General features: G+C 32.0%; 1 protein-coding gene across 1 annotated transcript; it reads left to right on the top strand.

Annotated features, from left to right (window-relative positions):
• Nucleotides 1-13,360: 13,360 nt before the first annotated feature.
• Nucleotides 13,361-19,491, top strand: LOC131945273 (uncharacterized). The gene is made up of 7 exons (XM_059306359.1): nucleotides 13,361-13,369; nucleotides 13,575-13,722; nucleotides 15,496-15,557; nucleotides 17,003-17,144; nucleotides 18,139-18,183; nucleotides 18,298-18,339; nucleotides 19,327-19,491. Exons 1-6 carry the CDS (start codon nucleotides 13,361-13,363, stop codon nucleotides 18,318-18,320), a joined length of 429 nt encoding a protein of 142 aa, XP_059162342.1. The 3' UTR covers nucleotides 18,321-18,339; nucleotides 19,327-19,491.
• The last annotated feature ends 411 nt before the right edge of the window (nucleotides 19,492-19,902 follow it).

Raw genomic sequence — 19,902 nt, 5'->3', positions numbered from 1 at the left:
GTGTAGTGCAAATTAAACATTTTTTACTGTTACACATTTTTAATATAATACAATCGAGTGCCCTATGGTAAATTTCATACATTTAATTGTTTACTTAAAATAAATTCGTTACTTCAAACATAATTGTTTTTGTAATTAAATGTTTATCTGTATATAAAGTAGAATTCGTATTGGTTTTAGATTCGGAATTTAAATAATTCAAAATTACATGAATATTTAACACGTAAATTAGAAAACATTAAAAACGAAATAAATAATATATTAAACAGAAGTACACTTTAGTATAACATAACATTCAGATACATTTAAACAACACTTAAAACAATAATGTTTTGCATTTTGAATAAATGGTTTGATTATACTACGATAATAAAATACTAATATATACATGAATTTGTAAGGTCCCTGACAACGGGAACAGCTATACGATTTTATACAAACAGCAATTTTATGGAACATGACATATGGTTTCTTGATCTGCATTTTTTTCTCTCCAACAGATCTTGTGCCGAGCGACCTCACAGATAAGATCAGCTCTACAATGTGAAGTCGTAGATTCAACATCTTTATCTTTGGCTATATTTAACATAGATTAAGATTGGAATATACAATCATTTTAGTAGTTTCAATTTGGATTTTAAAAAAATAAAGACAACAGGACTCATATTTATTCTCAAAAATAGTATTCAAAATTAAAAATTTTTTCTCAAAAATACTTAATGTATTGTTGTTCCTTGATTTGCTATCAATGTAGTGTTTTGTTTATGTATATACCATATATATATATATACATACATATATATATATATATATATATATATATATATATATATATATATATATATATATATATATTGACATGCATGAATATAACTTTATTCGAGATAGACAACCATTTTCGGCTAATAACATAATGGCTCTTAATCGTCACGATACAATTTTTTTTTTTACAGTATCAAACACCGAGTCATGAACTACATAGATAATGTACACTATAGTGTTGCTACTCTAGGGTCTTTTCAATATTGATACGCGGTGAATAAATCCGTTCAGTGATTGCCCTAACCAGCCTGCTCTTGAATATGTTTTTGTCCAGGCCATTCAGTTTCTCAATGATGATTTTTTTAATTGTTTTAAATTTATCATATACACAACACAATTTGAAAATATTTACATCAATAATAACAAAAGCATTAAACCATTGATGACCCATAACGACCGCTGCCGCCCGCTACCCATGATGTGACATAGAAAATAAAATTTGTCTCATTAAAATGTGGCCAACAAATCCTAATTTTTAACTAAACTGGAAGCTGGATAGTTTTAGCATCCTTTTCCGTTCTTCTAATTTCAATGGCGATTTTGAAAGATACAAAATATTAGTTTCTTTCTATCCCGAAATTTTAGACTAATCTGTTCTATTTATAGTCGATTTAATATTAAAAATAAAATAATAAAATCATGCCTATAAACGTATCTAGGCATGTATTTTATGAATTATATATCTTAAACATAACCAAATTTATATTTAACTGTTAAATTCGATGCATAGTTGTTTAGACAAAAATAAATAAAGTTGACTACCGGAAATGACTTGTTTTGGATTTTCTCTGACATTTTTTATTTTTATACTCTACTTGTACCGAATATAATATATTGGAAAGCCAGGTTTATTCCCAACATTAAGCTGTAGTTGTTATCTTAATTTTCAATTTCATTTAGACAAAAACAAATATTTTATTTTGTGAACTGTTCACTTGATCATACAGAGTTATGCTCCTTACATTGGGCCGTCAAGGGTTGAGTTTTGGTAGAAGGAATGGGTCATTAATGGTTAAAGTGATTTGACTTAGTTCATTTTACTTCTTGAGGAGCCTAGGGTCTCAATTTTGATCTTCCACTATGTTTGGTCCCAGTCTGTATATTTTGCAATCTTACCAAAGACGTCCCTACGGTCTTAAACTCTTCCAGAAAACTCCACTACCAGCTCCTTTTCTATGGGCGCCCTCTTTCGTCCTCCCCCGGGGGTTCCACTGAAGCGCCTGACATGCCCTATTGGTGTGTGCCTTTAGCACTTCTTCCCTATCCGCGATGCAATGTGCTTCTACTGTATTTAATTCAGGCTATATCATAACAATCTTCGTGTCTTTAACTATTTGAAGTATTGCTGTGTAACGCCCAGGATAAAAACACAGATACACACTATATTTATTTTTATAGTACAGTCTTTAGAGTATTTGGTTTCTTGAGTATGTTTTATATATTGTGTCAATATCCAAGTCTGCATACTAAAGATGACATTGAATGAAGTGCTTAATTATATTAAATGTTAAAAAGAAATAACATGACTGTTTATTTGTGTTTATGTTGTCGTACTCAATATCGCTGCAGTCATCGTTAAAGTTTGGTTAGGTTGGTTTCGAGACCTGATCGCTCACAACATTAATAAATTCACATTGTGGGTCGTTCATCAGATTGAAAAAACTTTCTAGGCTAAGGTGGTAGACAATTTCTGTCTGCTGGGAAAGCGTGTGGTCATAAATAATGTGGATGTTGCTGTCATTAGCAGACTACCCAACTTCAAATGAATAATTGATATTTGATTTTTCGTTAATATGACGCAAAATATTTTTTTCTTTTTAAACACTTAAAATTATTAAACTCAATCAGGGGCGTAGCGAGGGGGGGGGGGGCGGGGGGTGCGGATCGCACCGGGTGACACCATTTAGAGGGGTGACACCAAGGCAAAAAATAGTTAAATATATAGAGAAAAACTTGAGGGGGGTGCAGATCGAAAGTTTGAGGGGGGGGGGGGTGCAAATCAAAAACTTGAGGGGGGGGGGGATGCAAATCGAAAACTTGAAAGTTTGTCCCCGGGAAGGGTCGCTACGCCTCTGGGGGTGACACCATTAAGTGCCGCACCGGGTGACACCCGACCTAGCTACGCCACTGAACACAATGCAGTTAAGGTAAGAAGAATTTAAAATCAATATAATTATAAACAATCCTTAGAGACTTTAAAAATTAAAAGCAAGGTTATTAAAGACACACCATTCGAAAAGGAATTTTTCAAAAAAAAAAATATTTGTATTCCATCACATTTGTATTGTATTCAAAAATCATCTGAGTTTGCTGGCACTCCGCTGGTTCGAAATGTAAGACCAACGCCATAGGAATCAATATCAATTGAATCATTTCATCAGACCACTTGGCTAGGCTATGTTAGAAATAGTTTCATCATAATATTTTTTATAACTTTTAATAGTTTCCTTAAAACTTCTCTATTTTTTCGACTTAAATTAGAAATGCAGTTTGTTGAAAATACTAAAATAATGTTATATATTTTCTTGTTATTCTTACGATGTTTAAATGTCTTTAAATACTACTAACTCCATACTTATAAACAGTAACATAATTTTATTCCGATCTCTACTAAGCATCAAAATACTTCTTACACAAAAGTCTATCCTAAAGACACTTATTAGAATAATTTAACATTACTAGAACACGTAGAATCAACAAACGATGTAAAGCCAAATTAATTAGGTTGCAAGTCATAATCAACCGAAAATCTCCGACACAGGGTTTTAAATCCCAGCAAGTGCATGGCATCCTCCAAGTCTCTGATACCAGGAGCCTGTCGTGAGTACTGACGGGCCTACACATGACGCATGGGACGGGTATCAGCTGATCAATATGTCATGGCTAATTGTGGTGCTAGGATGGACCACCTGATAACGGGGGGGGGGGGGGGGGCGAAAGGTAACTCTTTTGACCGTAGCTAGTTCTATTGTCTAAAGTGACCTTGGCTAGTTCTATTGTTTATAGTGACTTTGGCTAGTTCTATTGTTTATATTGACCGTAGCTAGTTCTGTTGTTTAAAGTGACCTTGGCTAGTTCTATTGTTTATATTTACCTTGGCTAGTTCTATTGTTTATAGTGAATTTGGCTAGTTCTATTGTTTATATTGACCGTAGCTTATTCTATTGTTTATAGCGACTTTGGCTAGTTCTATTGATTATATTGACCGTAGCTAGTTCTACTGTTTATAGTGACCTTGGCTAGTTCTATTGTTTATAGTGACTTTGGCTAGTTCTATTGTTTATAGTGACTTTGGCTAGTTCTATTGTTTATAGTGACTTTGGCTAGTTCTATTGTTTATATTGACCGTAGCTAGTTCAATTGTTTATAGTGACTTTGGCTAGTTCTATTGTTTATAGTGACTTTGGCTAGTTCAATTGTTTATTGTAGCCATGGCTAGTTGTATTGTTTATATTGACCTTGTAAAATAGTAAAATAGTGTATTCTGTGTTATCTTTAAGGATCAGCCTTTAAGCTCTTTAAACCTCAGTGGGTGGTCATCATTCTAAACCCCTCACAGAAAGTGTTATAATATATTTTTCTACGTATTTATATTTAAATTTTGTATTTAGAATTGCATTGGTCAGGTTTAGTTTTACACATACACTACAAATACCATCTTCCTTAGGTTAGCTAAGATGATATCGGCCTTGAGATAAAATCATGTGCTAGTTAAGTAAGCTGACGTGATAGGGACATGAAAATGTGCAGCAGAAATCTATCAGCCCGATATAAATAAATCACAGGAAAATGTAGACGAGCAATCAGACTGAAATCACAATTCATTATGAGTTTAAAATCGATTGAAGCAATTACGATCATGTGGACCTTTTTCTTCTAAAAAATAATGAAATAATATAAAAAAAATATCGAGTTTTCATATACTTGATTTATTTACTTAAAAAATTCGGGGGCTCCTGGACCTCGAGGGCCCGTGAACCTTGTCCCCCTTTGTTACGTCACTGCCCCAACACCAAGTTGAATGTCCCATTGTGCTTTTTTTCCCCCATGAAATGAATGAAAATTGTAAAATAGAGATATTCAGAGAACTTAAACAAAACACTACTAGGCATATGACAGCACAGTTTCTCGGGGCCCACAGAGATTTTTCCTCGGGCCCACACGGATTTTTTTTCCCGGGAACCCGACGGGCCTTTACACACCTACCAGAACAACCAACACACCAGTATACGTGCTACAAGGCTGATGATGTTCGTCAAACTACACACAAGTATACGTGCAACAAGGCTGATAGTGTATTTCAAACAAAACAATCCTAAAAAAATCTATTTCATTTATGATCAAATTTTTAGTGACTAATATTTAGACTACCAAAATCGTTCTTTTATTGTAAATGTATGACAAAATGAAGAGTAGAGACGGAGAAAAAAGTCTATTAAAGTGTCGTAAATTTAATCTAGAGACGCTCCGTATAGATTTGTAGACAGCTGCAAGGTTTTTGATCATAGTAAAGGCCTCGTCGATATAATATTTAAAAGTCTTAATACATAAAATGTATATATATATATATATATATATATATATATATATATATATATATATATATATATATATATATATATATGTATATGTATGTATATATATATATGTATATATATGTATATATGTATATATATATATATATATATATATATATATATATACATATATATATATATACATATATAGATATATATATATATATATATATATATGTATATATATATATATACATATATATATATATATATATATATATATATATATATATATATATATATATATATATATATATATATACATATATATATATATATATATATATATATATATACATATATATATATATATATATATATATATATATATATATATATATATATATATATATATATATATATATATATATATATATATATATATATATATATATATATATTTATATATATGTGTGTGTACATATGCATAAGTATGTGTTTGTGTATTTGTCGTGTATTTATATAGGCCCTACCTGTATACATCTATATAGTGTTTTATATATATATATATATATATATATATATATATATATATATATATATATATATATATATATATATATATATATATATATATATATAATTTTCCACTCTAAAGACCGATTGTTTTTACAAGCTTTTATTTAACTCACTTCCTCGTCAGTCGTCAGTCTGTCTAGATCGAAACGCAGGAGTGAAAATTCGGAAACTTCTACTAGACCGATACAATTCACATTTGACACGTGGGTCAAGACATGAAGACAATGCAATCTGAAATTAAATTTGACTTAATTGGATGCCTAATTAATTTTTTATGAATTAATTAAAATTTGGACCGAATTAGTAGGCATGCCTTGCCAACCACACCACACGCGTCATCACGTTTAATAGCTGCGCCATCACGGTACGTTCAATAGCTGCGCCATCATGTTCAGTAGGCGCGCAATGGTTTTTAATCATTTAACTCTATTGTAAATAAAACATGTAAAATACTGAAAAAAAATTCATAAAAAACGTTTTAATAACAAGCTTTTATGTAATAATGCACTAAAAAGTAGAAAATAAATTATAGACTACTATTTAAATAACTATAAAGAAAAGCGTGGGTGTCTTCCTTAACATTAGGAAAGGTATCCAATAGATACTAAAGTGACCCACGCTTTTCTTTATAGTAATTTAAATAGTAGTCTATAATTTATTTTCTACTTTTTAGTGCATTATTACATAAAAGCTTGTTATTAAAACGTTTTTTATGAATTTTTTTTTTTTTTATATTGAAGTTGATGATTATTTCTCTTTAGTCTTGTAAGTGTGTTTGTAGAGTAGGTTAAGGATTGCGACATTCGAATGTTTTTATGTCTTCAAAGATCTAAAGCGTTCCCGATTTTTAGAAAGCGTATTGATATAATCGTATACACAAAATCTCTCTCTCTATCACACAAACACATTCAGACAAACACACACACACACACACACATACATTCATACACAAATACTAAGATTTTAACCGATTATTTACTGTGACTAAAATGAATGTTTGTTTCTGTAACACGTCGTGTGTAATCATGCTAACGTGTGTGTATGTACACGTGTGCATGTACGTATGCGTGTATTTGCATGGGTACATGTATGTGTTTCTATGTGCAAGGGTATATGTATATTTTTGTGTACGTACACAATATTTGTATTTGTAAATGTACAAAGATACATGTATGTATTTATGTATATGAATGGGTACATGCATGTGTTTTTATGACCAATGGTAAATGTATATGTTTATGCATGTAAACGGGTACATGTATGTGTTTGTGTATGTACACAGTTACTTGTATGTATTTGTGTATATGAATGGGTACATGTATGTGTTTTTATGACCAATGGTAAATGTAAATTTTTATGTATGTAAACGGGTACATGTATGTGTTTGTGTAAGTACACAGTTACATGTATGTATTTGTGCATGTACACAAGTATATGTATGTATTTGTGTATGTACCATGTACATGTATGTGTATGAATATATTTGTGTATCTACAAGGGTATTTTATGAGTTTGAGTTTGTGCATACGTACATGTATGTGTTTGAATGTACACAGTTACATGTATTTGTTTGTGTATGTTCAAGGGTATTTGTATGGATTTGAGTATGTGTTTGTGTATTTGCAGGGTTACATAAATATATTTTTATGTGTATGTGTTTGTGTTTTTTGCCCATCAGAGTTGGGTGTAAGACCACTACGTCCCACCTTCTATGTGATCGTGCTTTTAATTTCTGAAACATTACTTAGCCTACAAAAATTTTTTTCGTGAGTTTAAACATTACGAAATTTGAAATAAAATATATATCGTTTAACATTAAAAATTAATATGAAACAATGCATTTTGTTAAGGGACCAACAAGTCAATAGGTGACACGTAGACACGTAGCAGAAGTCAACTTCTCAACGTGAAGATACCTTGCTCGCTTGATGGAAGGCGTAGCGGGCTACAGCCAATCGCGAACAAGTAATCGATATGTAAATTACTGTTAAACTCACAGAAATTATAGGCGTGCTGAGATTTTCATATTGGTGGGTATTCATGGTAAGATCACATAATTTATTTGGCCCAGACTGTAAAATTATTGCGTTTTCATGTCCGGCAACTGCTCAACATTTATTTAGACTCCATCTATCATAACAATACGATTCTCTCAACCCGTATACTCAAAGTATGTGTTTCTGTTGTTTAAAAGAATAACTCTGTTCTAAGATTTTTGTATACGCCTTTGGTTTTTTTTTTTGGGTTTAAAGATTTTTAGCCCAGGTGTTTTGATTGGTTGCTGTGTTTTCATACCGAGCATAAGATCGGCTGTTTGGACCCCTTGAGGTTGTCTGTAGCTGCTTGTTGCTGATTAACGCCCTTTGTTGCTGGTGAATCTACTACGGTGAGTTTAGTTTTCGATCGTTTTATGTGTAGGCAGATGGTAACGCTAGTGAGGGGCTCTAGCAGTGTCTTTAATCAGTGGCGTAGCGAGGTCGGGTGTCACCCGGTGCGGCACTTAATGGTGTCACCCCCCCAGAGGCGTTGCGACCCTTCCCGGGGACAAACTTTCAAGTTTTCGATTTGCACCCCCCCTCAAACTTTCGATTTGCACCCCCCCCCCCCTCAAGTTTTCGATTTGCACCCCCGCCCCCTCAAACTTTCAATTTGCACCCCCCCCCCCCTCAAGTTTTTCTCTATATATTTTGCTATTTTTTGCCTTGGTGTCACCCCCCAAAATGGTGTCACCCGGTGCGGTCCGCACCCCCCGCCCCCCCCCCCCTCGCTACGCCCCTGTCTTTAATATATATTTATTAGAATAATTAGCAAACATAGTTAAACACTTTTTTAACTATACTGCTTAAGGTTTTTTTTCTTTTTATAATTTTGGTGGCTTTGGAGTTTGGCTGTTTTTTACAATAAATATAGAAAAAATACATTTTTAATTTTTTTTATTTTTTAATTTATCGGAGCATAGCTTTATTGCAAATATTATTTTAATATATATATTGTAATGAATTATTTAGCTTTAACCCCAAAAAACAAATACAAATATTGCTCACCAATACTAACCTCTCATTCAATTGTAAAACTCAACGCATATCAAGCGCATTATTTGAGATGCTATATTAGCAAAAGCTAACGTTTATATAATAAAAGCTTTACTAATACATGTACAACTATAGGCCCATATATTTCTGCGGTTCCATGACAAATGATCTCAGACAAAATATCTCTGGACAAATTATCTCAAGGACAAATGATCTCAGACAAAATATCTCAGACAAAATATCTCACAGCAAAATTCTAATAGTATGTACGATTTTAGTTGATTTGAATTTTTTTTATTGAATGTCAATATGGGTTTGTTCACTTTTCTACGCAGAATAATTGTGAATAAAATTAATATTTTAAACTTAACAAAGCATCAAAAGATTTATTAAACTTAATGTTTTTAATAGCATTTGATTAGATAAAGAAAAAACAAAAAAAAAACAAACTTACTCTTTCTGCCTGAATGTTTTGATGAATGACAATGTATAAAACAAATAAAGTAAAGTTATTTATACAACATTAATGTTGAAAACACGCGACATATTTTTCAAAAATGTAAATGGATCTTCAGGTTCGTAACGTAAAACTATTGTTTTTATTGCATTATCAACATAAACATAACGCTTACGTTTCTTTGCTGGCAGGTACATCGATAGGATCTCACCTCTCCAATACTATGTGAGCATCTATTGTGTGAACTCTTGCTCGACATGTTTTAACTTCACATTTCCAAATCTCTTTGCCTGCTGCTCCACTTTTTTGGTTTTATATACATAAAATCACAAGAATCTAACGTCCTAAAACCTTTCTGCGAGGTAACGAAATCACCACTAATACTGTTTTGTTTGCGTGCACACTACGACAAACTTAGCTCCGCGATGACCGCTCTATGTTTAAATAAGCATCTGTCACCAGATCACAAAGGTGTGACCGACGCATAACTATTGACTTTAGATGCTAGCTGTACTGTCCATCGAGGGCGGTTGTCTTTCCCTAAAGGCGTCTCTGCAATCAAATCGGGCGGCCACCGTGATAGGTGTGTCTTTATTATTATTTCATTCCCTTTGATCTAGTTTTGTCCACATCACATGGTAGAATATTGCAAGCCCACCTACGCTGTCTATTGAAGAAAAAAACTCTTTAGTCTTCGCATACTATATTAGTAATCTTAATTTTAAAATATTAAGTGCAATATGACACATTTATACGGCAAATATTTCTTATACTTATTATATAGGCCTATAAACATTATTAATCATACTAAACAAAACCATATGACTGTCAATAAAAAAAAATGTTCAGATCAACTAAAATCATCCAATACACTATTAAAATTTAGGTGTGAGATATTTTGTCTGAGAAATTAGTCTGAGATCAATTGCCCATGATATCATTTGTCCTGATATATTTTGTCCTGGTATCTTTTGTCCGTGAGATCATTTGTCCTTGAGATCTTTTGTCCTGAGATCATTTGTCCTGAGATCATTTGTCCGTGAGATATTTTGTCTGAGATATTTTGTCTAAGATCATTTGTCTGAGATCCTTTGTCCTGTCACCATTTATGCATATCTGTTTTGTAAAAGCTGCTGAGAAAAAAAAATACTTTTACGAGCATTGTTTTTTTAAATAATTTCAACAAAAAGAACATTCCAATCTGCAGATCATTTAATCTACGAACATGTCTTCTGGAACAACTAATCTAATTACCTTTGTGGTGATGCTCTTCATCATACCTTATGCCCAAAGTAAGTAGAAGGGTAAAAGTAGATGCAGCTCAGCTGAATATCGTTAACTCAGATCCCTGTGCATCATAATGTTTCGTTACTATAACCCCAAAGAAAGACTTAACATGTAACTGTAAACAATGTACAAAGAATAATAATATGTTAACACATATCTAATATACTATTGGGGCCGGCGTGGCCTGGCGGTAGAGAGCTAGACTGCTAACCAGAGAGTCTCGAGTTGGGATCCGGGTTCAAATCGGTGGAACTTAAAATGTAACTATAAATACTATACAAAGAACTATACTATGTTAACCCAGCTCTGATGGGTACCTAACTTACGTTAGGGAAACAAGGCGGCTGGACATACTGCTGATCACAATTCAGATGAGCTCTACTTCATCTGCCCCATGTGTCTTTGGCACAAACGAGAATAATTAGAAGATAGAAGATATATTATTACTACCGATATATATATATATATATATATATATATATATATATATATATATATATATATATATATATATATATATATATATATTAGTTAACAAAAACATTTATTTTAAAATAAAATTAAAAAGTCACACACAAAAACTTATACATATATAAGTGTGTGGGTCTGTTTGTCCAAGTGTGTGACAATTGTTTATTTTTCCTATTAGGCCAATGTACATCCTACCAAGATATCACGTCTGATTCTTCTCGTTCTACAGCTACGACTCTCGATGTAAGTTTGTTTTCAAAAGCTATTATTTTACGAGCAAATTTCTCGATGCAGGTTTTTCAAAAATTACTTTTTAAAAGATACATTTCTCAAAGTAAGTTTTGAGAAAAAAAAATATTTTTGCAGGTACACACCCTCGTTTCAAGTTTTCAATATTTATTCTATTGCATCTATAATTTTTTTAATATGATCAAATTGTAAATAAAATGTTTCAACCCAGATAACTAAAAATATGATTAAAAGTTTAAAAATATTTACATATGTTAATTTATTTTCAAAGTTTAATACCACTTGCATGCATTGTATTGCTTTCTAGCGGATGAAGAAATTGTGTATATTACATTTAAAAATAGAAGCGATAGAAGGCCTACACTTAGAAGCAAGTATTAATAAAACGTCTAGTAAAATAGCAGATGTTTATAGTTATCAGCAATACCACTATTAATCTACTTTTATTTCATTTTACCTAGGAATAAAGTGTAACGCTTGTCATGTTACATGGAAAATTGCATCAGTTGAAGTTTTCATATTTTATTTTGTAGCAGTTTTGGGGCCAAGGAAATAATTGAACCATCATGTTTTATTTATAGTTAAACCAACCCTACTTTTTTATATAAACACTCTTATTTAGGTTACTAAGAGTAAGAATCTAAACGATTGAAATAAAAAGACATACAATAGAAATAATCACACACCCATTCTATTCACCCTCCCCACCCCAACTCGCATATCTTGGGAGGATATTAATCCCTACAACAGAAATTGTTGGTTATCATGAAAACCCAAACAAAAACATCAGACATTTTGAATGTTTCGGTATTTTTAAAAAAGCGAAGGCTTTTTTTAATTTATGGACTTTAAGAAATCAAATTTAAATTGCTTATAATTCAGTATATATTAAAAACATTTCCACGGCAACTTTATGTAATAGCTAATAGTAATAATTTTACAAGGTCTAGAAAATCGTACCCTTTTTAGTATTTAAAAGTTTCAAAATTTGCATATTATTTACCATTTAGGCCTACTTTTTTCTATGAAAGCCATCACAATTCCCTCGTGACAAAAAGTTGTATTTTCACTTGAAGAACAACTACTTAAAATATGGTGGGCATTGTTTAATAAATAAAAAAAGTAGTCGGTTTTCAGTGTTAAAAATCAGCGAAATGAGAAAAGCAGCAAAAAGTAAACTGCAAAGCCGATTGTAAGCTTTGGGTGTTTCCGAGATGATATAAATTAAGATTATCAAATACCTGAGAAACACAGCTTTCCAATGATGCCAAAATACAATATGATGAAGAATATAATAATGTTCATTGAGAGTTTGTAAGGTTGGGAAAAATATTATTTTTTAATTGCAGGGTCATAAAAATGGTATTTTAAACACATACACATTTTTTTTCCACATTTAAGTTATTATTTTCTTAAAACAAAAATGGACAAAATATCCAAAAGTGCAAGAAACCCATCACGACGAAAAACCTGAAATTTGGTGATTTTCTTTTTTACGGAACATATTCCATTACCTGGAAGCGTTGTAGTTGTAATTCCAGTGCAACCATAGAAATATTAATAAAGTTTGTAACAATACCCTAGTTTTTTTCCAAAAAAAAAGAAAGAAAAAAGCAACTCTAGGGTAAAATTGTTTTTAGAACTGGCTGCTTTTAAAATTTAAAAGTTTAATTTATTTTTGAGAACCTGGGAATAGAGTTGTTATAATACAATATTAAACACGAAATTGTGTTCACCTAACGGAGTTAGCACATGTTATCGTATGAACCCACATTTACTCATTCAAAGACACAATGAAAACACACACATTAAAAAATAGAACTATTATGAAGGGTTCCATAAATTCGCAAATGAAACTGTTGGGATTCGGTACCTCCACTAATGTTAAGAACCACTGTTTTATCCATAGTTGCCGATTAAAAGCTTACATTTTTCACAAGGAAGCTATGGAAATTGTAGTTTCTTTCAAATGATTGAGACCGATCTTCTGTCCATGTATATTTCAAATACTTAATTAATGTAAATATATGTTAGGATTAAACTGAATTCGGGTCTTCGAAGATGAAATGTATACATTATTTTGATATGGTCGCCAGTATACTTCATACTGTAAAAAAAAAACTAATTTTTTTAAATCATATATTCTCTTATATTTAACAGGACTGCTATAATGCTTGTGCACAAACATCCAAATGTTTCTTCTTCAATTTTACGAATGGCGTATGCGATATTTACAACAGTAAGGACCTGGTTGACACTTCAATCAACCAAGACGCCAAAGCCTTTGTGTTTTGTCCATACGAGGAACGTACGTTCGCTATCATGTCTATTTCATATTCATCTGACTTAAATCAGACTTAGACCATTATTTTTTACAATCTCTTACTTAGTTCACAACGTTTGTTTGTTTGTTTGTTTGTGGGTTTGTTGCAAAAGTATAACTCTATGTAAAGTAAAAGTAAAGTTTCCCTTTCAAACCTGGCGGTCTATGGGGCAAGTGAAGTAGAGTTCACTTGTTTCTGTGACCTCGGCATATGAAGAGATAGTGTGGTCAGCACTATGCCCAGCCGCCTTTACTTTCCCTAACATGAGTTAGGTACCCATCAGAGTTGGGTGGACTCAGGGACGGTCTACTGACTTGAACCCGGATTCGAACTCGAGGCTAACGGGTTAGCAGTCCAGCTATAACTAAATGTAGACCCATTTTATTTTGTTATTTGATAACAATTCAAGAATATCAATGTTTTAATCAAATTAGATACGTTAATCATACAATTTTTTTTTTAAATTTCTAAAAAAGTAACGAATTTCAAGCGATTATAACCTTAATCTGTTATTTCTCTGAGTCGCTTCCACCACCACCTTATTAAAGGGAGATAACTGTTTTTTTAGACAACTTATGATCGGGCATTAAGGCGAATATTTCTTTTAAAATATTAGCCTGTGTACTGTCATTTTCATCTTGAACGAATGAAAAATAAATTGGGAGTTATCTCCCCTAAACTTTCTGAAATATTCTTTTTATAACACAACGGGGAATGGTAACTCGGGATGTAGACGTGATTTTTTATCCATTTTAATTACTTAAACTTTTTTAAATATGATATCACCTCGTAGAAAAGGGAATTGCGCTCCAAGTGAACAGCAAACAACATGTGTATAATAGTGCGGAATATTATTAGTACTTTATAAATTCACATGCATTTTTTTGAGAAATCGGAACCAGCGTAAATTACTCGTTCTAGTTATCGGAAATTACTCAAAATTTGACAGAATGTAGAAAAATAGATTTTTACTTATATGTGAAATTTCGTTTATCTATCTGAAACAGTACTCAAGTTATAATCGTTTGAAAATCTTAAAGTAGAAAAAGTTTCACTTTCGGTTATCGGAAATCACTGAAAAGCTGATACAGAACTAAAAATGTTATATAACACTTATAAATCAAATTTCATCAACCTAACTGTAACGGTACTCAAGTTATCGTGTTCACAGACACAAACACACAAATACATACATATAGACATACACACACAACATACGGACACAATTCCAAAACTATGTTTTTCCAACTCAAGGTTGGGGGTGCAAAACGATTACAATACTTCCTGTATACTTAGTATTCGAAACAGTAAAAATTGGAAAACACATACAAACAACTTATAATAGCAAGCCTTTAAACGAACTTAAAATAAAAAAAAATAAAGCAAACTTTTGTATTCTCTAATAAAAGCTTGCGTCGCTTACGAAATATATTTCATATTTTATTGACCAAAACTTTTATCAAAGAAAGCAAGATTGTTTTATTTTCTTGTTTTTAATCTTGTTATCATACGTATGTGTACATTTGTTTTATTAATATACGGGCTATACTATAGGAGAAAAGAAAAATGTTTTTGTAAAAAGGGTACATCTAACCACTGTATATGCATATATATATATATATATATATATATATATATATATATATATATATATATATATATATATATATATATATATATATATATATATATATATATATATATATATATATATATTACATAAGTAATGTACGTTTGTATTTTTTCCTTCTACCCAGCACGTTGCACACCTTTTGAGACGTACTTCACTCCTTTATTTGGAGCTAGCACCACTCATGCTGTAAGTCTTATCGACTGATGTTTCTGTTTTGACCATCATTTTCAAAGTGTGCTTTGCTAGTTTTTATAGTTTTTCAAAAGACTTAGTCCTGCAATTCGAATCAATCTAAAAATGGTAGATATGTAATCTAGAAAAGCAAAAACTAATATTTAAATTGTTTGTTTAATAGTTCAATCTTGTTTCTAAATAACAAATGCCCATTTAAAATAAACATTAGAATTGAAGTAAAATGTTACCCAAATAATTAAACTCTCTCGGCTTCTCCAATTATAATTAGGGGTTATGAGTTAGGGATTTAGGGCTAGGGCTTTGGGGTAGGAATTTGCTTTAAATTATAGTAAAGCTTGTATTTAAAAACACTTATTACGAGATTTAACTGAATAAATGCAACACGTATGGTTTTACTTAAAAATCTAAATTTTATGTACAAGTGTTTTTGCGACAATGTCTTCATAATGAGAGGAAATACGCAAGCTTTTATCTTCTTACACCCTGTGGATGAAATAATCACGGCGCTTATTTTATCTCAACCTTGAGAGCATATCTACATCATCGACTGGACGTGAGAGGATCTAAGCACGTTGCGTATTTCTTCGATTGTTCGCCGAAATGAGCACTACTCTCCACAGTACCTGGTAAATCTTCACTCAGTATATTTTTACTCTCATCGAAGATTCCAAAGCTAAGCAGAGGCGTAGCGACCCTTCCCGGCGCCCGGGGACAAACTTTGAATTTGCACCCCCCACCCCCTCAAACTTGCGATTTGCACCCCCCCCCCAATCGATTTGTTTTTCTAACCCATTTTGGCGTCCCTAAGGTCGGCGCCCGAGGACATATGTCTCCCCCCTCCCCACCTCGCTACGCCTCTGAAGCTAAGCTGCCCCCAGCTCCTCATGCATGTCCTTACATCCGGCGCAATACACAACAACAGTTATTGCACTTGTTGTTCGGCATTTCTCAGTCTCTCCTGGTATTCAAAGTTTAATTAATAAATGACTACTTTTTCTAAGTTCGTTCTTTTTCTTAATGTTAATATCTAGTCCTCAACATTAGATTTCCTCTATATAATACTGACTCGGGGGATTAATGTCGGGGGATTAATGTCGGGGTATTGATGTCTTTGAAATGCTGAAGGGGGGGGGGGGGTGACAGGATACACGAAATGACCAGAGCAAAGCTTGCATAAACTGACACAAAGCAAGCTCTCTTTTTTATTGATTGAATTATCAGAAACATACGAGAACGTACCTCTGGAAGCCAACTCGAATAAAATAAATTTAAGTTACGTTAAATAATTCTAAATATGTTTCTCCCTAAAGATAAAGTGAAGTTCTTACTTATGTGGTGAAAAACATTTTTGTAACAATCTTCAACCTTGCGTAAAATCATGTGTGTGTATGACACTAAAAAAACAACATGCTGATGTTAATACTTCTCTTTACAAGGCATGTTACCAGCTTTCCTTAAACGACCCACAGTCTATTGGCTATAATTATGTGAGTGGTGTTTGCAAACTGAAAATTGGCAGCCAGGCAATTGATACCACAAGAAGCCGAAACATGCATGGTTATGTTCGCTGCTCATGGGGTATGTAATTTTTTAAACATATAACCGTTTTTGTATGCAATGCGAAGTTGTAGTTTGGATAAAATAGAAAGGATAAACATGTTTTTTTTTATATATTTTAAAAATATGTTACATGTTGAAAATGCAGTTACTTTGTTTACCACTAAATGAATATCTTATACATATAAACGTTCCACGGAACAAGGGTTTCTTCCAGATTTTTTTCTCCTGGGGGGTACTTGATATTTTCGTGGTGGGAGGGCGGGGCTGACACTCATCATCATTCCATTTGTGGCCCCTGGTGAGCAAATGGCTGCAACTACACATTTCCAGCGGACTCGGCTTTGGGCTGCTCTTTCACTAGTAGTCATCATGGGCTCTTCTAGAGAGGATCCTCCTCGACCAAGTTGGTGTTGGATTTGTGTACTTGCAGTTTCTGTAGCGGTATATTTTTTTACGAGATAAGGTTGCTAGCCTTATGTTTCAACCCCCAACCTGTAGGACCAGGGTGTTAGCGTTGGTCTGATCCCTACCCGCGCAGACCTTCCTAGCTTGGTTGAACCTACTAGAAGTTTACACTCCCGCTGGTATAGCTCTGGGGGTGGTCAGGATACACAAGCTGCCAAGCCACGACAAGGCTCTAACACCGGATGGCAGGGGTGGGAGCACTGTTAAAATTATATGTTTTCTATATAATTTCATTTTGTTCGTGGAAAGGGGTGGGGTAGACTTTCTTCGGGGGTGAGAGGGGTGGGGGGGCGCTCAGCCCTTTCCCGGAGAGATGCCTAGAAAAAGCTCTGCACGGAACGTGGAACCAAACCAGAATCGAAATATGTAAAACAGACACGTTTTAGGAAGGAAATATTTAATTACTAAATATCAATGTGTATTGATTATGACTTAGCTATTTAATTTATTATTGGCTTATTTGTTAAGGAAATATTTAATTTACTGAACATCAAAGTGACATAGCAATTTCATTTATCAATTGCTTATATTAATTTATCTGTTGTAGCAATTCAAGACACAACTGAGTCAGCAACCACTACCACAACGACAAGTAAATGTTGTTTAACTACATTTCGCTATTTTATTAAAAAGAGTTTTAATGAAGCAGTATTTAAATTACAATACAAATAATATCTCACATAATTGTTTTGCGTTGTAATTTTAGAAAAACATTGCAAGAAAGGCTAAGAGGCAAAGATTCATGGGCGTAAGTTTACATTAAATATTGATATATTATTTAGATAAGTAGTATTGAATGTAGTGGTATGTTGTATGATACTAACGTTTGTGATTCATGAAAGTAAGTTTACAAACAATATTAATATATTATTCAAATGAAAAGCATTGATTGTAGTGGTTTGTTGTTTGATACTGATGGCAGTGACTCATGGGAGTAAGTGTTACAATAAATATCAGAAAATTATTTAGATGAGTAGCATTGATTGTAGTGGTGTGTAGTATGAGAAGTTGAAAACCTTGTACCCTGCCTACGTTCGAGGCTTGTGTATGCCACTATTCAGCCATAATAGTTGGTAGCTGACAGTAGGTGGGGAGTAACACTGGCTGACCACATCACTGACCACAACTTCGTGTACTTATGGCGAGGTTTTAGGTCATGTTGATATTTAACTTATTATTTACAGCAGTATAGTGTATTCACTATTTATTATCTGAAATATAAATTATACATTGTTCCTTCTTACACATTTTTAATATATATTAAAATCTAGTGCCATATGGTAAATTGCATACATTAAATTGTTTACTTACAACAAATTCGTTACTTCAAAATATTTGATTTGTAGTTAAATGTGTTTCTATATATAAAGTAGAATTCGTATGGGTTTTAGATTCAGAATATTAAACATTCAAAATTATGTTATTACTTAACACGTAAGTTAGAAAACATTAAAAACAAAATAAAAAATATATAAAACAGAAGTAAACTTTAGTATAACATAATATTCAGAAACGACAGTTTAAAACACAACTTAAAACAAGAATGGTTTGCATTGTGAGAAAATGGATTGATTATGATTAAGATAATATAATACAAATATATAAATGATGTTCTAAAATCCCAGACAATCGAAACAGCTACACGATTTTATACAAACAACAATTTTAGGCAACGCTTAAAGCATTACTCATAAAATATGGTTTCTTTAACTGCATTTTTTGTTCTCTCAAACAGATCTCCTTGTGCCAGCGACCTCACAGATAAAATCATCTCTTTAGTTTGACGTAATGGACTCTATATCTTTATCTTTGGCTTTATTTAACATAAATTAAGATTGTTATATACAATCATTTAGTAGTTTCAAGTTAGACAAAATATTAATAAACACAACAGTACTCACATTTTTTTTTCAAAAATAATATTCAAAATTAAAATTTTTTCTCAAAAATATTTAATGTGTTGTTTTTACTTGATTTGCCATCAATGTCGAGTTTTGTTCATGTATACACACACACACACATGTATATATATATATATATATATATATATATATATATATATATATATATATATATATAAATATATATAAATATATATATATATATATATATATAACACATATATATATATATATATATATATATATATATATATATATAACACATATATATATATATAACACATATATATATATAACACATATATATATATATATATATATATAACACATATATATATATATATATATATATATATATATATATATATATATATATATACATATATAATGTAGTGCCCTATCTTGTTGAA

Source organism: Physella acuta, unplaced genomic scaffold (genome assembly GCF_028476545.2).
Source record: "Physella acuta isolate Inbredline_101_S28 unplaced genomic scaffold, ASM2847654v3 ptg000007l, whole genome shotgun sequence".
Classification (NCBI taxonomy): domain Eukaryota; kingdom Metazoa; phylum Mollusca; class Gastropoda; family Physidae; genus Physella; species Physella acuta.
Note: the sequence above shows the minus strand (reverse complement) of the source record. Positions and strands in the feature narration are given on the sequence as shown.